Source organism: Saccopteryx bilineata, chromosome 3 (genome assembly GCF_036850765.1).
Source record: "Saccopteryx bilineata isolate mSacBil1 chromosome 3, mSacBil1_pri_phased_curated, whole genome shotgun sequence".
Taxonomy (NCBI): domain Eukaryota; kingdom Metazoa; phylum Chordata; class Mammalia; order Chiroptera; family Emballonuridae; genus Saccopteryx; species Saccopteryx bilineata.
This window is the reverse complement of record NC_089492.1, coordinates 125,669,356-125,693,184: the sequence shown is the minus strand read 5'-3', so window position 1 is coordinate 125,693,184 and position 23,829 is coordinate 125,669,356. Positions and strand designations below refer to the sequence as shown.

Sequence of the window (23,829 nt, the reverse complement as noted above, 5' to 3'; positions counted from 1 at the left end):
GCAACGCGCAAAGAAAAACTAATGATTAATGCTTCTCATCTCTCCGTTCCTGTCTGTCTGTCCCTGTCTATCCCTCTCTCTGACTCTCTCTCTGTCTCTGTAAAAAAATAAATAAATAAAATAAAATTAGGAAGATTGAAATTATACCAAGCATATTTTCTGATCATAAGGCTTTGAAATTAGAATTCACTATAAAAAGGAAGTGAAGAAACCCACAAAAATGTGGAGATTAAATAGCATACTTCTAAAAAATGACTGGGTCAAAGAAAAGCAGAAATCAAAAGATACATAGAAAAATGAAAATGACAACACAACATATCAAAACTTCTGGGATGCAGCAAAAGTAGTAATAAGAGGGAATTTTTATATCATTACAGGCTTATATCAAGAAATAAGAGAGATCCCAAGTAAACAACCTAATATCACACCGTAAGGAACTAGAAAAAGAACAAAGGAGGAACCCAAAGTCAGTAGAAGAAAGAAAACAGTAAAAACTAGAGCAGAACTAAATGAAATAGAGAACAAAAAAACTATAGGAAATATTAATATAGCAAAGAGCTGGTTCTTTTAAAAGATCAATAAAATTGACCAACCACTGCTAAACTCACTAAGGAAAAAAGAGAAAGGACTCGTAAACAAAATCTGAAATGAACAAGAGGAGACATTACCACAGAAGTCATAGATATACAAAATATCATAGTAGAATATTATGAAAGATTATATGCCACCAAATTCAACAACCTAGAGGAAATGGATAAATTCCTAGAACCATACAATCTTCCTAGACTGAGCCATGAAGAAGTGGAAACCTAAATAGACCTATAAGCAGGGAGGAAATAGAAACAACTGTTAAAAACCTCCCCCAAAACAAAAGCCTAAGACCAGGTGGTTACACTAGTGAATTCTACCAAACATTTAAAGAAAATTTGGTACCTGTCCTTCTCAAAGTCTTCCAAAAAATAGAAGAAGCAATACTTCCCAAAACATTTTATGAGGCCAACAATAACCCTCATACGAAAACCTGGCAAGGACAACACAAAAAAAGAAAACTACAGACCAATATCTCTAATGAATACAGATGCAGAAATCCTAAACAAAATACTAGCAAATTGAATACAACAACACATTAAAAAAATAATACATCACGATCAAGCAGGATTCATTCCAGGAGAACAAGGATGGTTTAGCATATGGAAATTGATCAGCATAATACACCACATCAACAAAACAAAAGAACAAAAATTATATGATCCTATCAATAGATCCAGAAAAAGCATTTGATAAGATACAGTATCCCTTTATGTTTAAAACACTCAAATCGAAATAGAAGGAAAGTACCTCAACATAATAAAGGCCGTATGTGACAAACTATCAGGTTAATACCATACTAAATGGTGAAAAAATGAAGGTTTTTTTTCTCTAAATTAGGAATGAGACAAGGTTGCCCACTCTCTTCACTCTTATTCAACATAGTTCTGGAGGTTTTAGCCAGAGCGATCAAGCAAGAGAAAGAAATAAAAGGCATTCACATTGGGAAAGAAGTAAAGGTATCACTTTTTGCAGATGACATGATCTTGTATATAGAAAACCCAAAGACTTCACCAAAAAACTACACTGCTCACAAAAATTAGGGAATCAGAGAACGTGCAGATACTCCAGTACTTTCAGTCATTTGTATAGTGCATTTTCACCAATGAAATGAAAGTTGGTTTTTCATCTTATTTGCATAATTAAACAACTTTCTTTAACTTGTTTGCTTTTCTGATGTTCTTGCTTAATAAAATCAAATGTCTATTTTTATATTGCTTCATATTCATTTTGAAATATCCCCTAATTTTTGTGAGCAGTATATTAGAAACAATAAACCGATACAGTAAAGTCACAGGATACAAAATCAATATACAAAAAGTCTACTGCTTTTCTGTATGCCAACAATGTAACTTTGAAAAATGAACTCAAAAAACAATTTTTTTTTTACAATTGCAACAAAAATAGTAAAGTACCTAGTAATAAACTTAACAAAGGATGTGAAGGACCTATATACTGAAAACTACAAAACATTATTGAAAGAAATTGAAAGAGAAACTATGAAATGGAGAAATATTCCATGTTCATGGATTAGAACAGAGGTCTCAAACTCGTGGCCCGCGGGCCACATGCGACCCGCCGAACAATTTTTTGCGGCCCGCAGACTAATCCACGAACTATAGTTTCTGGTGTTTTGTGACACTGAAAAGTGTTGCGTAACAGTTGCCTTTTGTAGACCTAGTGCGGCCCGCCGAACGGCTGTGATCTTGCTCTGCGGCCCACATGCTGAGTTGAGTTTGAGACCCCTGGATTAGAAGAATCAACATAGTTAAAATAGCCATTTTACCCAAAGCAATATACAAATTAAATGCAATCCCCATCAAAATCCCAATGTCACTTTTTAAATAAACAGAACAAAAAATTACCAGGTTTGTATAGAACTATAAAAAACCCCAAGTAGGCCAAGGAATCCTGAGGAAAAGGAATGAAGCCAGAAGTATCACACTACCTGACTTCAAATTATACTATAGAGCCACGATAATCAAAACAGTATTGCATTGGCGGAAAAACAGACATACAGACCGATGGAAGAGAATTGCGAGCCCAGAAATAAATCCACATATATATGGACAAATCATCTTTGACAAAGGAGCCAAAAATACACAGTGAAGAAAGCCTCTTCAATAAATGATGTTGGGAAAAGTGGAAACTCACATGCAAATGAATGAAACTTGACTACAGTTTGTCACCTGCACAAAAATTAACTGAAAGTGGATGAAAGATCTAAATATAAGACCTGAAACTACATAGAAGAAAACTAGGTACTAAGATCATGGACCTTGGCCGTACAGAATAATTTATTAATCTGGCCCCAAAGTCAAGGGAAGTAAAGGCAAAAATAAATGAATGGGACTATGTCAAACTAAAAAGCTTCTGCACAGCAAAAGAAACTGACAACAAAAAAAAACAGGCAGCCAACTAAACGGGAGATGATATTTACAAACAACAGCTCGGATAAGGGGTTAATATCTAAAATATACAAAGAACTCACAAAACTCAGCAACAAACAAGTGAACAATCCAATTAAAAAATGGGGAGAGGACCCGAACAGACACTTCTCCCAAGAGGGCATACAAATGACTAACAGGTATATGAAAAGATGCTAATGTTCACTAGCTATTTGAGAAATGCAAATCAAAATTACAGTGAGATACTACCTCACACCAGTTAGATTGGCTGTTATCAGCATGACAGGTAATAAGTGTTGGAAAAGCTGTGGAGAAAAAGGAACCTTCATTTACTGCTAGCAGGAATGGAAATTAGTACAACCATTATGGAAGAAAGTATGGTGGTTCCTCAAAAAGTTAAGAATAGAACTACTATATGACCTAGCAATCCCTCTACTGCATGTCTATCCCCAAAACTTGAAAACATTGGTACGTAAAGACAAATGCACCCCCATTTTCATTGCAGCATTATTCACAGTGGCCAGGACATGGAAACAACCAGTGTCCCTTGATAGAGAATTGGATAAAGAAGAGGTGGTAGATATATACAATAGAGTACTACTCAGCCATAAGAAAAGATGAGTGACATTTAACGACAACATGGATGGATTTTGAGAATGTTATACAGAGTGAAACAAGTCAGAAAAAGCTAAGAACTGTATGATTTCACACATAGGTGGGATATAAAACTGGGACTTATGGACATTGATAAAAGTGAAGTGGTTACCAGGGGGAAGGGACCATGGGGGAGAGGGAAGGGGACTTGAGTGAATGAGGAGGGGAGTGAGGGGAAGGTTGTAAAGAGGGACAAATATAAGGTGACGGAAAATGATTTGACATTGGGTGATGGGTAAACAACATAATCAGTAGTTCAAGTGCTATAGAAATGTTCACTGAAACTTATCTACTCTTATTGATCAATGTCACCCTGTCAAAGTTAATTTTCTAAATAAAAAGAAAAATGTCCTCATATTTTGTATGTTACTTTGCTTTTTATTTGTGATAGTATACCGTAAGTCCTCAGTGTCATTGATGGTCCTTGGAAACTACAACTTTAAGTGGAACTGTAGATAATGAAATCCATTTCACTGTAGGCTAATTGATATAAACAAGACTTAAGTTCCTACAACATATTTCTGGTCACAAAAACAACACCAGGCTTCTAAATAAAGACCCAAAATACTCACAATAATAAACTCTGAAATAAATGTGAGCTGTACATACACTTAAGAAAGATGAGTGAAAACAAGTAGGATAATTATTTTCCAACCTGCTTATTCCATTTCAGTTTCATGGGTGGCCAGAGCCTATACCCGCAGCTTATACTTGCAGCTTATACCCACTGCTCAGGGCACAAGGTGGTGGTACCCAATCCTGGATAGGACGTTCTTACATCGTAGGGTGCACTCATATTTACAACTCAAATTTGGACAGTTTAGACATGCCAGTTCACCACATATGTACATCTTTTGGGAGTACCTGGAGAAAACCCATGCAGACATGGGGAAAATGTGCAAACTCCCTACAGATAGAGGCCCTACTGGAAATTGTTTTTCCCACCCCTGATCTCTGTTATATTTACTTGGAACTGGTAGTTATCTGCATTTAATCTTTATCAAAGGTCAGTGACCCATAGGGGGGAATAAGTGTAGAACACATAAAAGTTTGATTTACAGTTGGGGAATTGGTTTAGTTTGTTTGTATCATAGGTACTTTATGAAGGAACAGCAGTAACTAAAAACTCCAGATCTCATATAAGATTGTGGTGCTGTGAAAATAAGGTGCTTCTGTAACACGATACCTTAAATCTTTACAACTATAAGCTGTGTGTGTGTTTTAAAATATGAATGAAATACAGATTCCTATAAGTTACTGGCTTTATACTTTTTTGGGAAAATTTAAACTCAGGTCATTTTGGATTTAGTTTAAAATGTGAATTTCCTTTTTTTTCCCAGGGCATAATAGTTTACTTGAAAAAACTACTGATCATGTCTCTCAGTATACGTGTATTATGGCTTTTTTTGTTGGATATTAACAATTTGGTATTTCTTTTTTTTATTTCTTTCTTTTGTAATTTTCCAAAGTTAGAAGCAGGGAGGCGGTCAGACAGACTCTTGCATGTGCCTGACTGGGATCCACCCGGCATGCCCACCAGGGGGCGATGCTCTGCTCATCTGGGGCATTTCTCTGTTGCAACCAGAGCCACTCTAGCACCTGAGGCAGAGGCCATGGAGCTGTCCCCAGTGCTCGGGCCAACTTTGCTCCAGTGGAGCCTTGGCTGTGGGAGGGGAAGAGAGAGAGAAGAAAAAGAGGGGGAAGGGTGGAGAAGCAGATGGGCGCCTCTCCTGTGTGTCTGACTGGGAATTGAACCCAGGACTTCCACACGCCCGGCTGATGCTCCTCCACTGAGCCAACTGGCCAGGGCCACAATTTTGTATTTCCTTATCCTGAAATATTTTAACAAGACCAAGCCATTTACAGAAATAAACATCTTTTAAATGGAGATAAAGATTAATCATTTTTGGAGTTCTACTTCACAGAATTCATTTAATCTCCTTTAAATTCAGTGGCATTATAATGTAATATAAGGAACAGAAAGTTCTTTCATAAATAAGTAACTTGAACTTAATATTTCCTCATATTTTGGTCTTTAGCTGTTTTCACCTGGCCGAAGCACAACTATGGAAGGCCTCATAATTTCCGTTCTGCTTTTCCTAAAAAGTGGATATTCTTTACCCGTGTTCTATTTACTACCTCTTTGCTTGCCTGGCTCAGTTTACATGTACTAGTTCTTTTATTTCTAGTTTTTCTTTTTATATATGAATTCTTAAGAGTTATAAATATGTTATTTGTCATTAGCTAGGACCTAGGGAACAAGGGATTCAAGCCATTTTCTCTCTTTTTTTTTTTTTTTTTTTTCATTTTTCTGAAGCTGGAAATAGGGAGAGACAGTCAGACAGACTCCCGCATGCGCCCGACCGGGATCCACCCGGCACGCCCACCAGGGGCGAGGCTCTGCCCACCAGGGGGCAATGCTCTGCCCATCCTGGGTGTCACCATGTTGCGACCAGAGCCACTCCAGCGCCTGGGGCAGAGGCCACAGAGCCATCCCCAGCGCCCGGGCCATCTTTGCTCCAATGGAGCCTCGGCTGCGGGAGGGGAAGAGAGAGACAGAGAGGGAAAGCGCGGCAGAGGAGGGAGAAGCAAATGGGCGCTTCTCCTGTGTGCCCTGGCCGGGAATCGAACCCGGGTCCTCCGCACGCTAGGCCGACGCTCTACCGCTGAGCCAACCGGCCAGGGCCTCAAGCCATTTTCTTTAACATGATTTTATATATTCTCATCCCCCCGTGATTAGATAATTTATAATTGATCACTTATTAATGAGAAATTTTCCGTTGAAAAAGTTTCACTGCTTTTAGACAATTTGAAATGAGGGTTTATTACTCTTTTAAAGATGGGCTCTCTAGCTTCACAGTTTTGCACATCATAGACATAATTATGCAAATGAAAATTTTGCCATAATTATGTTAATATGTATTCTTTAGACATAATTTTCTATTATATATTTGTTTATTTGCAGGTATATTTGCCTATTTAAACTATCATGTCCCTCGCACCAGACGAGAAATCTTGGAGACCCTAATCAAAGGCCTTCAGAGACTGGAATACAGAGGATATGATTCTGCTGGTATTTCCTTTTAAAAAAATATTATGGGTTTTGCATGGTTCTTGAATCTATATAGGAAAAATTTTGTTTTAGATTCTTTAGTAATGTTTCTTTTGTTTTGGGCAGACTGGAAATCTGAAGAATTCTGTCTTGTATTTCAAGAGCTTGTTTATGTAATTTCAATAGTATTACCATTTATGTAGAGTTTTGCTTCTTACAGGTATCTTCTTTTGTTAAGAATGTTACTGTAAAAACAGATCATCTGGGGCATATACATGGTTGGTAGAATAGAGATCTTGAAGATATTACTCTATAAATTATCTTTTTTCTTTTTTATACATTATAATTTAATTTTCTCCAGGTAGTCCAGGCTTTTGCCATATAAACTTGCTTAAGCATCTTCTACCTTAAATAAATGATAAAGCAAATAAAAATAACTTTTTGTCAACTTTATGTCCTACTCTCGTTCTTTCCCTATCTGTATCAGGTCACTCTCAGGTCTGATGATTTTCTGGAAGGATTCAGTGTTATACTCAGGCTATGATTTTTTACAGCCAATGATTACAAAGCAAAATCAGCAAAGCGAAAAGGCACATGGGGTGAATCTGGAGGAAACCAGGCACAAGCTTCTGAAGGTTCTCTCCTAGTGGAGTCTCATAAGATGCTTTTCATTCCCCTAGCAAATTATGACAACTTGTGTGAAATGTTGTCTACCAGGAATGCTCTTAGCAACTGAGCGCCCAAGGTTTTCCCTGGGGGCTGGTCACATAGACACCCTCTGTCTAACATATACCAACATTCCAGACTCCTAGAAGAGAAGCAGATATTCAGCATAAGCCACAAGTTTGATGGTTTAGGTACAGTGAACCATTTTTCATCAGGGTGGTGGGAACCCTCCTGAAATCCAAGAACCAACTTTGCAAGCAGGCATTTCTAAGGATAGCAGTGTCAGGCCTGCTCTGTTAACTCATTTTTTTTTTTTTACAGGGACAGAGAGAGAGTCAGAGAGAGGGATAGATAGAGACAGACAGACAGGAACGAAGAGAGATGAGAAGCATCAATCATCAGTTTTTTGTTGTGAGACCTTAGTTGTTCATTGATTGCTTTCTCATATGTGCCTTGACCACGGGCCTTCAGCAGACGAAGTAACCCCTTGCTCAAGCCAGCGACCTTGGGTCCAAGCTGGTGAGCTTTTGCTCAAACCAGATGAACCCGCGCTCAAGCTGGCGACCTCGGGGGGTCTTGAAGTTGGGTCTTCTGCATCCCAGTCCAATGCTCTATCCACTGCGCCACCACCTGGTCAGGCTGTTAACTCTTTACTGTGTGTACATTTAACATTGCCAGCCATAATGGGAATTTATCTTCTATGACTTTCCTCAGTTAATGAAAAGTCAGTTCCTCAACTCTTTTATTCTTAAAATTCTCTCCTTTTACACATCTCATTTTTTTTTAAAGATTTTATTTTGGTTTTAGAGATAAGAGGGATAGAGAAAAAGGTGGGGAGAGGAGTGGGAAGCATCAACTTGCAGTTGCTTCTCATATGTGCCTTGACCGAGCAAGCCCGGGGTTTGAACCAGAGACCGCAGCGTTCCAGGTAGATGATTTATCCACTGTGCCACCACAGGTCAGACTCATTATCTTCTTCCGTACTGATTGTTTTTTGTCTGCTTTGAGAGCTTCTTTCCTTCCACCTGTTGCTTAAATATTGTTCTTCAGAATACTTTTCTAGGCCAATTTTTCTTACTTTGTATCTTCATGGGTGAGCTCTGACTTCACCAGCTTCCTATACTTAGTGACTTAAAATACAGATGTTTTCCCCTAGCTGCACATTTATATTTCCAACTTCCTCCTAGAAATTTCTTCCTCAATAAACCAAGATATTAGAACTTTTGTATGTTTGGAATTGAACAGAATACACTCCAATTCTCACCACACTCTCCAGTCTCTTCTCTCTGTATTCCTTTTATTGCCAGTTAACTAGTACTTTGTTTGAGCCTAAGAGGTGTCCCAGACTTCTCCCACTTTCTCACCTTACACCCAGTCATTTGTACTCAATATCATTCATATCTATCTTCATTACCACTGTTAGTTCAGGCCCTCTTCCTTTATGCTTTGCTATAGCTATAACTTCTGAGAGCTGGTTTCTTCTTTCTGTTTGTCCAATCTATCCTCTTAAACAGTTTCCAAAGGAATTTTCTAAACATTTTTGCCATGTGATTTTTCTATTTGAAACTACTCTGCCAGCATGTTTCCAGGGGCTGTGGCTGGTTGTAGCCTTGGGATCTACAACTGAATGTAAACCAACCTAGAGAGACTTTGACAGCTCAGGTTAGCATGATACCTGCAGCTGCCACTCACTTTTTTAATAACGTTTTTAAAAAAAGGAAAAAGAAACTATGTACTGCTTTTCCTGTATGTTCAGAGTAATGTTTTAGATTCCTCAGGCTTGTAGCATCTCCAGACAGTATTCCCTTATATTCCCTCTTTATTCCACTCCAGAGGTGGGTGCTTATCTTCTGTTTTTCTCTACTATGCTCACTCCAGTTATAACCTGTAATATTTTTCTTATAGCCTGAAACCACACTGTATGTAATTATTTTTCTCTGTCTTCTCAATACACTGTTAGAAACTTGTGGACAGGAACTGGGTTATTTTCACTTTTGTTTCTAGCAGCTATTCTAGTTCTTGACATATAATAGGTGTTTAGTATATGTTGAATTGATAAGTAAATGAATTAATTAGATGAAAAGCATTTTAATTAAAAATTTTGCCTCACACTGATAATCTAAAAATAGCTAGTTTTAAAATATTGCTATTCTACCTCTTGATGATTTAGGTGTTGGAGTTGATGGAGGCAATGACAAAGATTGGGAAGCCAATGCCTGCAAAATCCAGCTCATTAAGAAGAAAGGGAAAGTAAAAGCACTGGATGAAGAAGTTCACAGTAATGTACTTAGTTTGATTTTTGTCCCCTCCCCTTCTCTTTCTTCTCCCTTCCTTATCAAATTATCTTTCTTCCCATATTTTGGGCCCCATTTAATGATTTTTAATGTTGGAGGGAAGAAGAATAGTTCTGTTATTATCTGTACTGGTTTTAAAATGTACCTGAGCTTCAAAAATGGTCATATTAGTTAGGGAGGGAAATGAGTTAGGTGCACTGTGTTCAGAGGAGGATCAGTATCCTAAAATGAAATAGCCACAGTTCATGAGGAAGGTCCTTTGATAGGACAAAAATAGGCAAGGCAAGTTTGTTGATAGAATGGTAGCTACTCCTTATTGAATTTATTGGGGTTATATTATATGGTTTTATGTTAGGTAGTCCTTTTTATCTACATTATGGGTAGATGAATGTGGAAAGCTAGAAAGATAGGTTGTGACCAGAATCACCATTTTTGAATGTCAACATTGAAACATTCCTCCTTTCCTGCAGGAAAGTCAGGAAGTAGTGGGAAAATGAGAAATTGAGACATTGTTGGTGAATTATTAACTGATAAATCACTTTGAAGAGCAATCTGGTAATGTCTATATGGGAGATGCCTGTACCCTGTGACCAAGCATTTCCAGTCTTGGGCAAATAATTGAAAGAAACACTATGGGCAAGGAGCCATGACGAGAAGATGCATTGCAGCAAAACTTAGAAATGACCTATATGTCTACCAGTAAGGGAATGAGATAAGTTGTAATAATAGTGAATGACCATATATAACTTTTTAAAGGAGTGTACTGGATCTGATTCTGCATGTGGGGACCTGGAGAATTACTGGGAGCCTAATACTGAATGAAAAAAGCAACTTGCACTAGGATATGTAAGGTATAGGACCATTTAAAAGACACAGACAATATGTATTAATGAGAAGGATGAATGTCTTATAAGGTGAAAAGCCTTTATCATTTTAGTGTTTACAACATTATTGTCAACAAATATTTGCTGCCTCAAAAAACCCCCCCACAGAATACTATAATTTGTGGATACATATTAGCTAATAGAAGTTTGAAGGCACAGTGGAGAAGGTTCTCCATCAACTTGAGAATCCTGGGGGATGAGCAGGGTACAAAGGAGGCATCAGCTGCATTTTTACATTTTAGATCTTAAAAATGATCTAAGACACAAATTATTAAGTATTAACTCTGGGTGTGGGTGTTTGGATATTTGTGATATTTATTATTCCTAGTGTGTTTCAGTATGCTTTGCTTAAGTCAAAAAGGAAGGAAGACTTCCCAAAAAAGGCCTTTGGATTTGTGGAATAAGAGGTTATTGGTAGCTTCTGACTTTGATAATAATAGCTAACTTTTATTGATTGTTTTCCATGCTCCAGGTACTCTTGTAAGTGCTTCATGTGTATTAACTCATTTATCCCTCCATTGATAAACCATGAAGTAGGTAAAATTATCATACTAATTTTGCAGATGAGGAAATTGACAGAGGAGTAGGTGCTATCATTAAATGGTATTGGAAATAAAGGCAGTGAAGTTTGGGGCAAAGGTAGGGTGAAACAGGGCTGCTATTCTAGGTAATGATAAAAATTAGAGATTTTTTTACATTTAATATGTCTTAAAAAGATGTAAAGTACAAATTACTGTATGTTGACATTTATTATCTCTAGATGTAGGCATTAAATCTTCATTGCTAGCAAATTTAAATATGTGGACTATTAAAATAGAAAAGAGAGGAAGACATCTGAGAAAAGGTGCGAAAAGGGCAAAAAACTGTGGGCAGGAAGGTGGTGGGAATACAGAAGATGCAAATAAGGAAATTATTGAGGGATTGAAGCTCAGATAGGTGAAGGCACAGGTAGGGAGTTAGCCTTTATAGGAGTCAAAGGTAAAAGAAAAGCTAAATCAGATAATTATGAGGTGAGGGGGAGAGCTGAATAAAGTGGAAATTGAGGGACTATGGGCAGGATTGAGGCTTAAATAGGATGGAAAAGATGCCATGAACTGTTGAAATTGAATGAGCTATCAGCTTAATGAATAAGGAACTTGGATTCATGTTTCTTAAATGGCAACAGTGAAATAAATAGGTTTGGTAATTATCATGAACTTGACATGGATTCAGTTTACCACTCTTGTTAAAGACTTTTCTCCAGTGTTGCTTGCCAGTATGTGGGGGAGATACTGCTTTAATTATAGTTAGCCTAAAAAACCAGTCAGATACTTTTATTGCTTGCATTAGCTTGTTAATAGTATCCTTTAGTGTTCTGGAGGTCATTTATTAGGTCACTTTAATTATTCAGAACACAGGTAAGATGGGAAAGAATACATAGATGATTGTATCTATTCATTGATTAAGCCATCCAATAAAGATATGATTATCTGTCCTATTTAGCTCTTAGTGCTTAGGGTTCAAAGATAATAAGGCAAGGTGCTGCTTTTGTAGAACTCAAATTCTCATGGAAGCCAGGTTGACACCATGTCATAAATATGATAGTGCGGCAGACTTTCCCATTGTTGTTTTAATCTTGGGCTCTGGAATCCACCAGATTTGGGTTTAAACCCTATCTCTACTTACTATTCATGATGGCCTATGGCAGGCAGATTCTATCACCTCTTTGAGCCTCAGGTTTTTTTTAATCTGTAAAATGGAGACTATAGTAACCCTCCTCACAGAGTATTGTGTGGATTCAATAACAAAATGAATGTTTATTGAGCAACTATTATATACCAGCCATAAATAAGATAAAACAGAACAAGATAGCCACAACCTCCTGCCATGATTGAATTTACTATTTAATGAGATAGCCACACAACAAACAAATATATAATGTTAGGTAGTGTCTGGTGCTATGAAAAAGCATAGTAGAGGTGACATTTGAACAGAGAACATGCGATTGTCCAAAAGAGGGAATTCTAGGCAGAGGGAACACCAAGTGCAAAGACTTTGTGTGGGCTTGGCTTACTTAAGGATGCAAGTCAGTGTGGCTAGGGCACAGTAGGTGAGGATGAGAATGGCAGGAGATGAAGGTGGTTGAGGGCTAGGTCATGTAGGGTCTTAAGCAGGGGTCCCCAAACTGCGGCCCCCTGAAGCCATTTATCCGGCCTCCACCGCACTTCCGGAAAGGGCACCTCTTTCATTGGAGGTCAGGCGGATGCATCCTGTGCTCCTGGAGTACTGTATGTGGTGGTGCCGCAAAGCGCGGTGTTGCTCACGTACAGTACTACTTCCGGTGATGCTGGACATATGTGTCACGGCTCCAGAAGCGCGTCATATCACTTGTTACGGCTAGCAGTGACAAATATGGAACTGGACATTGACCATCTCATTAGCCAAAAGCAGGCTCATAGTTCCCATTGAAATACTGGTCAGTTTGTTTATTTAAATTTACTTGTTCTTTATTTTAAATATTTTATTTGTTCTTGTTTTGTTTTTTTACTTTAAAATAAGATGTGCAGTGTGCATAGGGATTTGTTCATAGTTTTTTTTTATAGTCCGGCCCTCCAACGGTCTGAAGGACAGTGAACTGGCCCCCTGTGTAAAAAATTTGGGGACCCCTAATCTTAAGGATAAGTTTACTGTGTGTGTCATGGGAAGCCATTAGAAAAATTTTTTTAGGAGAGTGATATGATCTAACTCTGTTTTGAAAGGATTACTTTGATTGGTGTGCAGAGACTACTAGATTGTACAGATGGAAGATTGGATACAGGGAAACCAGTTGGAATTCTGTTGAAGTAGTTCAGGTGAGAGATGCTGGTGGCTTGGGTCACAGTGATAAAGACAGAGTGGTGAGAAGCTTTTAGAACCTTGCATGAAGTACTCAGTAAATGTTATCTGGTATTTGTAAAATGTGTGTTGAGACCTTTGAGGAGTAATTGGAGAAGAGTGGGAGATGAGGATGGAAAGGAAGATGGAGAACAGATGGTGCAGTGCCTTATATGCTATGAAAAGGTATTTTGGCTTTATCTTGAGAAAATGGTTCTCTGACTTTATGTTAGAATTTGAGGATCTTTTTGCAAGTCTGTATGAATGGGTTTGGGATGATGCAAACCACTTTTTAAAGTAATGTAAGTCTATTCAAGGGTTTTAAGCCTTATTTCTTGATCATATTTGTATTTTAGAATGATCTCTGATTAATCAGTATAAAAACACACACAAAACTGTGCTAAACTGTATGGACTTTCCTATTCAGATTTCTGAGCAGTTTGTTCTTAATTTAGACCTAATTCTGATAAGCATTATTACCTGATAAGTTTTATCTTAGCCAAGTGAATTTTGCATTTAGGAAATTAGAAGGAGGGCATTACTAGTAAATGCCGGGGTTCTGCCCCGGGGGGGATCCAGGGGTCCCACAGGAGGAGACGGTGTCGGCGAAATCGAGTGAGAGAGCCGATTCTTTTCTTTCTCTTTATTCTCTGGTTAGCATTTACTGCCAGGCATCTCTGCCAAATGCTAGTATAGCTCCCTTTTTATACACACACACTGAGTTACAATTACATGGTGTTAATCATTGCTTCTGTTTCACTATGTTTACATGTTTCCGGATAACAGTTAATTTATTTCTATAAATTACAAACCAGGTAGCAAATCATTCAAAGTACAAAATAACTTGAATAGAGATAACAACATTGGTAAAAGCTTTTAAAGTATTAGTACTAATAGTTAACTAACTTTACTGCTGTTGTGAGTTAAGGGGCAGAGAGAGATTAGCAGACGAAATCATTAAGGACTAACAATGGACCACCGCTTGCTTTGGTAAATGGCTTTGAGTTTATGCAGTGTCCTACTTTTTCTCACAAGATTCTAAAAGGCTTGCCTATAAAGAAATTGACATAACATTAAGAATAGCTTTCACCCAAAGATATACAGAGTGTACTTGCAAGATAGCCTAGTAGCAACATAAGACATTAACTGTTATTACTTCTATGGATTCCCCTACATTTTTCTCATTATCGAAGAATCTTGGAAAACATATAAATCTCATGAGAACATCTCATTGAGAAAGCCTAGCAATTGCCTTTAGTCAAAAGACAATTCTCTTAGTAAAACATTCTTTTCTTGCCGACTGCGCTCTCATCCTAGGCCACACAATGGGCCATTCTACTATACCTTACCTAAGATACTATTGTCTAGTCAAATATTACTTATTTATTATATTTAAACACTAGTTAAGTTCTAACTCTATTCTTCTCAGAGTGTACCACTATCTGCAGATCAAATAAGCAAGAAGAAAGGAATGTTTCTCTACTCTATCACATGAAAAGGCTAGGGAGGAAAAATGTTGAATTAAGTGAGGCCGAAAGGTGCTCTGTGCACAGCCACTGTGTCCTACCCATTCACAAGTCACAATCTATTCTTTTTAACATGATTAAGAAGGAATTCTCCTACAGACTTAACCCTTTATGAGGGATATCATAGCCAGCCTCTTATGTCTATGAGCCCAGTTCAAGGGGCTTACAGGCTTTTCTGTGGAACTCACACCCTCTGTCTCATTTCCAAAGAAATCACTACGAATCTACAGGGAAAGCATGGTACTATTATCCCTGTGCCATAATTAATAGCACACACCCAGAAAAGGGGGGATATAAGGCCAGATTAATTCAAAAAGTCAAAGGGGGAAGTATCGTGCCTTTCCTTTGCGGTGACTTTGTCACCCCGCAGCCATTGGTCTTCTCTGCTGTGACTTTGTCAATCAGCAGTTTTTGATCTTCTTCTGCTGTGACCTTGTCAGCCAGCAGTTGTGGGTCTTCTTCTGCTGTGACCTTGTCAGCCAGCAGTTGTGGGTCTTCTTCTGCTGTGACCTTGTCAGCCAGCAGTTGTTGATCGGCTCCCTACAAGTAAATAACTAGAACTGACCATCCCCGACACCCTTAGGAGAAACAAGACATAGCTCATAGGCAAAAGGAATCAGAATAGCTGCTTTCAAGGTCAAGGAGCATCAGTCTATAACCCCATATTTTGTTCACAAGGACCTATTCTTTGATTTTGGAAGCTCTCCATAATTGCAGTTTATATTGTGAATTATGTCTACATTTACTGAGGACCAAAGAAGTTATAGTAGTGAGTTTGTGTGACACAGAGAAAATGAATTTATTTTTTTTACATGTCTAATTAAAACAATACTGATTTTTCTTCTTTTTTCTTTTATTGAGAGAGAGACAGGAAGAGAGAGAGATGAGAAGCATCAACTTGTAGTTGGTGGCACTTTAGTTGTTCATTGATTGCTTCTCATACATGGCTTGATTGGGGGCTCCAGCCAAGCCAGTGACCCCTTGCTTAAGCCAGCAACGTTGGGATCAAGCTCATGTCGATGAGCCCATACTCAAGCTGGTGAGCCTGCGCTCAAACTGAATGAGCCTGTGGTCAAGCTGGCAACCTCAGGGTTTTGAACCTGGGACCTCAGCATCCCATGTCGGCACTCTATCCAGTATGCCACCACGGGTCAGGCAATACTGATTTTTTCAAAGCAAGGTTTAAATATAAATTTTCAAAATCACATTAACTCAGCCCTGGCCCATTGGCTCAGTGGTAGAGTGTTGGCCCAGTGTATGGATGTCCTGGGTTCGATTCCTGGTCAGGGCACATATTAGAAGAGACCATCTGCTTCTCCACCCTTCCCCCTCTCACTTCTCTCCCTCTCTCTCTCTCTCTCTCTCTCTCCCCCCCTCTCTATTTCTCTCTCACCCTCTCTCTCCCTCCCTCCCTCAGCCCCTCCCTCCCTCTCTTCCTCTTCTGCAGCCATGGCTCAATTGGAGCAAGTTAGCCCCAGGCACTTAGGATGGCTCCATGGCCTCCTCCTCAGGTGCTAAGAAGAGTTTGGTTGCTGAGCAACGGGGCAATGCCCGAGTGGGCTTACCGGGTGGATCCTGGTCACGGTGCATGCGGGACTTTGTTTCTCTGCTTCCTCTCCTCTCACTGAATAATAATAAAAAAAAATCACATTAACTCTGTTCTTAACTCTTTTTTTTTTTTTTTGTATTTTTCTGAAGCTGGAAACAGGAAGAGACAGTCAGACAGACTCCCGCATGCACCCGACCGGGATCCACCCGGCACGCCCACCAGGGGCGATGCTCTGGCGATGCTCTGCCCCACTGGGGCGTCGCTCTGCTGCGACCAGAGCCACTCTAGCGCCTGGGGCAGAGGCCAAGGAGCCATCCCCAGCGCCCGGGCCATCTTTGCTCCAATGGAGCCTTGGCTGCAGGAGGGGAAGAGAGAGACAGAGAGGAAGGAGGGGGGGTGTGGAGAAGCAAATGGGCGCTTCTCCTATGTGCCCTGGCCGGGAATTGAACCCGGGTCCCCCGCACACCAGGCCGACGCTCTACCACTGAGCCAACCGGCCAGGGCCATTCTTAACTCTTTTTGAGTGTGAACATTTTCAAGCCTCCAGAAAAGTTGAAAGAATAGTATATTAAGCACCCATATATTTCATTTAGCTTTACTAATTGTTAACATTGTCACATTTGCTTTATCTCCTTGAATACATTTGGAACCATTTACTATAAATATTTCAGCTTCATAACGCCTTTAAATATTCTGATTACTATTTTGAATATACTTGAACTTCAGTTTCAATAATTGTATATTCCAGGTGAGCAGTGCTATAATAATTATATTAGGTATAGCATTATCTCTACAGCATGATTTAACATTGGAATTTTTCATTTTATCTTTAGAACAACAAGATATGGATTTGGATACAGAATTTGATGTGCACCTTGGAATAGCTCATACCCGTTGGGCAACACATGGAGAACCCAATCCTGTCAATAGCCATCCCCAGCGCTCTGATAAAAATAATGGTATGGATGTATTCTATATCTTTGGAGTGATTATAGAAGGCCAGTATAGGAAAAGAATGGAAGCTCTTATGTTTTCATTATTTTAATCTGGAAAATTTAAAACATATTCATATCTAGAGAGTATACAGAAACGGATGTATCAATCATCCAGCCTCAACATTTATTAATACATGACCAGTTACCATATTTCCCCATGTATATGATACACCCTTTTTCAAAAAATTTGGGGTCTAAAAACTGGGTGTGTCTTATACTGTGGTTGTGGCATTTCAAATGCCATAGATGGATCTGAGGACGAGGCATTATATGAAAACAGTGATTCATCATCAGACAGATGAGAACAAGCTAATGGATGAGAGTTTTGACAGTGATGAGTTTTATGAATTTTATGATGAATAAAACTTGAGTTCAATAACTTTATGTAATACATTTTAAAAAAAAATTTTGGACCCCCAAATTAAGGTGCATCTTACACATGAGAGCATCTTATACATGGGAAATACGGTATGTTTATCTGTACCTCTGAACCAGATGATTTTGGAAGCAAATAGATTTCATAGAGATAGATATATCATAGATAGCTAGATATCATAGCATTTAATTTGGAAATATTTAAGTGTGTATCATTAAAAGGTAAAGTCTTAGATTGATGTCTCTTAAGAGATTCCTCTCTTTCTTTCCTTTTTCCTTGCAGTTTACTCTGTTGTTTGTCCTACAGAGTTTTCTACAGTCCAGAAGATCATGTTAATTCCATGCATCCCATGGGTCATTTAATGTGTTTCTCTAACCATTCTATTTATTATAAATTGGTATAGTGTTTGTTTACAACTAGCTTTGACGTTGAAAGATTTTCCTGAAAGAAAGGGTTTAATGAACCATATGCTAGCCAGAAGAAGGACCAGGTTCTGGGACATGCAGTTTAAACCACCAGCAGCACGGCTCGTTGGGAAGACAAACATGTCTGATGTCCTGGGATTGATGGGACTCTTTTATACAATGAGTTTGGAGAAGAAAGCTATATATTGTCTTGAAAGAATTTACACTGACTATAGATAACGGGTATGGGAATAGATGAAGTGGGGCTAGTTCTGGGATAGGTGTATAGTAAGAAAGAAGTATTTGTTGCTTTTGGATTGGTTGTAGGCAACAGCCTGAAAGTTCATGCGTAAGTAGGATGCGGTGGTGTCTGGTGGTTCACTGTTCTCTCTAGATAAGAGCCGAAATAGTGGTCTAGAAGTTTCAACATGCATTAAGGAATGTGAGCAGGCTTTTGTTGATTTCTGCCCCAGTCTCTATTAACTGATTAATTCTCCCTGCCTCTTCTTCCTACCCTCTGGCATGCCGTAATTTAATTTAGAACATCTCAATTTTTTTCTTGTCATAATGTTGTATGTTTTTCTTTGCGTTGTTAGCAGTCACTGATGATCACTGCCAAGATTAATTTTCTTTAGGAGTTTTAAATTGGTGATTTAAATAAATTTAAATTGGTGATTTGAATTAAATTTAAATGATAATTTTAAATTGGTCATTTAAATTGGCCTAATACCATCATTTCTTCTTCCTTTATTATCTCAAAATACTTCTGTAAAGAGAAACTACTCCATATCAACTGCTTGATTATTTTAAGGTACAGAGTGTGTAGGAAAGACAGGATTAATGTTTGATTTTTCCCCCCCTTTATTTACAAGTCTTCAAAAATGAAGTGGCTCACATGTTCTAAAATGAACAATGAGCTCCTTTTAAAATGATAAACTCATGGATTTAAAATATTTTACTTATTTTAAAAAACAGAAGTAATTGTCTTTTTAAAAATTTTTTAAATGTATTCATTTTAGAGAGGGGAGAGAGATAGGAAAAGAGAGAAGGGGCAGGGAGGAACAGGAAGCATCAACTCCCATATGTGCTTTGACCAGGCAAGCCAGGGGTTTTGAACCAGCGACCTCAGCGTTCCAGGTTAATGCTTTATTTACTGCGCCACCACAGGTCAGGCAGTAATTGTCTATCTTGAGACACAAAAATCTTTGGCCACTGGGAGCTTATGCTGGTTGGATCCTGAATCCTTTGACCTGATCCCAGTAGGCTGAATCGTCTTCGTTATTTTTTGGTAGGCCAAGATGGTCCATGTTCCTTTACTCCTGCCCCATACCTGGAATCAACCCGTTTCTACAGGAGCCCCAGTTTATTTTAGTGGATATGATACTTAAAAGAAAATAAGCCAGGTCCTAGAAGTGCTCATCACACTGAGGCCTTTTCAGTGGACAGAGCTACCAGATATATGTACCCCTGTGTGTGCACCTGCACATGTATAAGTTTAAAGATAAAACACAACATAATTTTATACTAACACTTCTAATTCAGATTCAGGGCTTAGGGTATTTACTTGACCTTATTAATCTATGCATTTTATTTCAATCACACCTAACACATGGTTCTTAATACCAGTAACATTCTTAGTTATGTGTTATATGATATACATAAAACAGAATCAAAATACTAACACTATCATAAGAATGGTACTGTTGTTTGTTAAATTTTTTTTTTTAGAGAAAGAGAAAGGGAGAGGGGGGTGTGTAAAGAGATGAGAAGCATCAACTCGTAGTTGCTTCACTTTAGTTGTTTATTGATTCTTCTCATACGTGCCTTGACGGGGTGGGGGATAATCAAGCTGAACCAGTGACCCCTTGCTGAAGCCAGAGACCTTGGAATCATTTCGATGATCCTACACTAAAGTCGTCGACCTTGTGCCCAAGCTTGGCACGCCTGTGCTCGAGCCCAGGAGACTATGAGCCCATGAGCCTATGCTCTAGCTGATGACCTGGGGGTTTCGATAGGGGACCTCCGTGTCCCGGGCCGACAATCAATCCACTGTGCCACCACCATCAGGTTATTTTTTTTTGTCCTTAGGTTATCTCTTTAGGGATGTATAATACTGATTTTATAGAATCACTTGGAATAATTCTTCTCTATGTGGTTGTGCTACCAGTGAAATAATTTTCAATTTTTTTAGTGAATAACTTTGAAAAACAAAGAATGGATAATACAGCATTCTGTTAATACTTTTTATTTTATTTTGAGTTTTCAGGATTGATTTTTTTAAAAAATCAATTTTATTTAAAACAAAAATATTTGCACTGTTCTGAGTTCACATGTATAAAAAAAGCATGTTAAAATAACTAGTTTGTTTTTATCTTATTTTTCTTATTCGATTTTTCCCTCAAGTTAACCATTTAACAATTATTTTGAGTCTATTAGTTTGTTTTTAAATATAAGCAAATACATACAAAAGTATAGGCATGTGTATATATATCCCTTTTGAGATATTTTATAATTTAATTTAGAAGCCATCTTTTTAGGTTTCTGTGCTTCACATAATTATTATTGCATTGGATTAGAAAACTAACAACCTCTCAAATGTTTAATTCTGACAAGGCCTTTATAAAAGATTCATAAAAACATATCTGGATTATATATTGAGAATTTGGTTTTAATTAAGGCTTCATATCAGCCATCAGCTGTTTGTAATTCTCTTTGTTCTAGCATTAAAAATTTTTTAACATTTTTTTTTGTAGTGGTGTTTTGTAATGTAATCTTTTATTTTAAAATCTAGTGAAAATGCTTATTTTATTATTTGGTTTGTAATGTATTCAGTCCAAGTTCATTTAATGTCAAATAAAAATGTCAGATTATTAAGTATTTTAAAAACATTTCTATAATTTAATACAAAGTTGAATTTAGTGATAATGTCTCTCCTGAGTTACATGAACTTTAAATAATAAATTCATATTAGTAGTCTTTATGTACATTGTCTATAGCTACAAATAATATTGTCAACTCTTGATTATCCATTCTTTGTTTTTCAAAGTTATTCACTAAAAAAATTGAAAATTATTTCACTATCATATGTATTTGATATTGGAAATCTATTTTAACATTTATTTATCATTCTCAAGATTGTCTGTACCTCAGATAAATAAATTTAATTATAGAACTGAATTATGGCCTGACCAGGCGGTGGCACAGTGGATAGAGCGTCGGACTGGGATGCGGAGGACCCAGGTTCGAGACCCCGAGGTTACCAGCTTGAGCGTGGGCTCATCTGGTGTGAGCAAGGCTCACCAGCTTGAGCCCAAGGTTGCTGGCTTAAGCAAGGAGTCACTCGGTCTGCTGTAGCCTGGTCAAGGCACATATGAGAAATCAATCAATGAACAACTAAAGAGCCCCAACGAAGAATTGATGTTTCTCATCTCTCTCCCTTCCTGTCTGCCCCTCTCTCTGACTCTCTCTGTCTCTGCCACAAAAGAAATAAAAAATAAAAAGTAAAAGGCCCTGGCCGGTTGACTCAGCAGTAGAGCGTCGGCCTGGCGTGCAGGAGTCCCGGGTTCGATTCCCGGCCAGGGCACACAGGAGAAGCGCCCATCTGCTTCTCACCCCTCCCCCTCTCCTTCCTCTCTGTCTCTCTCTTCCCCTCCTGCAGCCGAGGCTCCATTGGAGCAAAGATGGCCCAGGCGCTGAGGATCGCTCTGTGGCCTCTGCCTCAGGCTCTAGAATGGCTCTGGATGCAACAGAGCGATGCCCCAGATGGGCAGAACATCACCCCCTGGTGGGCATGCTGGGTGGATCCCGGTCGGGCACATGCGGGAGTCTGTCTGACTGCCTCCCCGTTTCCAGCTTTGGAAAAATGAAAAAAAAATAAAAAAATAAAAATAAAAAGTAAATAAAATAAAAGAAACTGAATTATGTTTGGTTTTTCTTATTAACTAATTTAACTTTAGTTTTTAAACTCATTTAGTATAAATCAGGTAATTGTATTAATTTGAAAGGCTTCTCTTTAAAACTTAGAAATGTTTTATGCAAAGAATGAATGAACAAAGAAGTGAGAGTAATAACTACTTAATTTAACCCTCTTGATTTGCAAATGGGAACAAAGGCATGTGTTGGGTTAGCAGTGTAGCCACAACTGAAATTGATGACTCTGAGCCCCAGTTTATTGTATTTCCCCGGTACTATAACCACCTCCCTGGTGCAGTGTGCTTCCATCAAGCCACATAAACTGTGCTGCTGATCCATAAGGATAATCTGGTAACAAAAGGTAGATACTTGATTATACCTTGAAGTGTACAGCATGTAACACACTTTTTTATTTTTTTTATTTTTTCCGAAGTTAGAAGCGGGGAGGCAGTCAGACTCCTGCATGTGCCTGACGGGGATCCACCCGGCATGCCTACTAGGGGGCGATGTTCTGCCCATCTGGGGCATTGCTCCATTTCTGTGGGAGCCATTCTAGCACCTGGTGGAGGCCATGGAGCCGTCCTCAGCGCCTGGGCCAACTTTGCTCCAATGGAGCCGTGGCTGTGGGAGGGGAAGAGAGAGATAGAGAGAAAGGAGAGGGGAGAAGGAAGCAGATGGGTGCTTCTTCTTGTGCCCTGACCGGGAATTGAACCTGGGACTTCCACATGCCAGTCTGATGCTCTTCCACTGAGCCAGCTGGCCAGGACCTGTAACACATTTTTTGACTTGAGAAAAATCTGTTAACATTAATGGCTATTTATGTTTACTAGATCTATATTTTTGGTCATTAATCTCGTTATCTCTTTTAGAATTTATTGTTATTCACAATGGAATCATCACCAACTACAAAGACTTGAAAAAGTTTTTGGTAAGTAAAGTGATCTAAAAAGACACCAGTCTTTGACTCTACTTCTTTTTTTTTTTTTTGTATTTTTCTGAAGCTGGAAATGGGGAGAGACAGTCAGGCAGACTCCCGCATACGCCCAACCGGGATCCACCCAGCACAGCACGCCCACCAGGGGGCGAAGCTCTGCCCACCAGGGGGCGATTTTCTGCCCATCTGGGGCGTCGCTCTGTTGCGACCAGAGACACTCTAGTGCCTGGGGCAGAGGCCAAGGAGCCTCAGCTGCAGGAGGGGAAGAGAGAGACAGAGAGGAAGGAGAGGGGGAGGGGTGGAGAAGCAGATGGGCGCCTCTCCTGTGTGCCCTGGCCAGGAATCAAACCCGGGACTTCTGCAAGCCAGGCCGATGCTCTACCACTGAGCCAACCAGCCAGGGCCTGACTCTACTTCTAATGAGAGCAATGAGGTTGTATATTGAGATGTGCAATCAGTACTGTCTAGGTGTGATCAAGTAATTCCTAAGATAGTTACAAGGATATGGTGGTTTATTGGACTTCATTGACAGTGGAACATTTTAGTTTCTTGAGAAGGAAACAATTATTTGGCTTTATTATGAATGACCCAGAAGCTCAAATAAAGTTGAAATTTTAGGGCTATATCTTGCATTTTTAGATAACTTGTCATTTTTAAGATTCTAGATTATATAAGACAACTCAGGATGGATTAAATGAAGGTTCTATATGCCATACATAGCTATGTACTACATA

At 38.8% G+C, this 23,829-nt stretch overlaps 1 protein-coding gene and 1 non-coding gene across 2 annotated transcripts in view; both read left to right on the top strand.

The window, feature by feature from the left end:
* GFPT1 (glutamine--fructose-6-phosphate transaminase 1) overlaps positions 1–23,829 on the top strand; it is a 72,086-nt gene that overhangs the window by 10,716 nt on the left and 37,541 nt on the right. Inside the window, exons 2-5 of the mRNA XM_066267298.1 lie at positions 6,616–6,723; positions 9,539–9,646; positions 17,308–17,433; positions 23,031–23,089. Coding sequence (XP_066123395.1) covers positions 6,616–6,723; positions 9,539–9,646; positions 17,308–17,433; positions 23,031–23,089 — 401 coding nt within the window. The remainder of the gene's footprint in view (positions 1–6,615; positions 6,724–9,538; positions 9,647–17,307; positions 17,434–23,030; positions 23,090–23,829) is intronic.
* LOC136332369 (small nucleolar RNA SNORA44) lies at positions 8,944–9,073 on the top strand. The gene has a single exon (XR_010730640.1). It is a non-coding gene; the product is annotated as a small nucleolar RNA SNORA44 (small nucleolar RNA).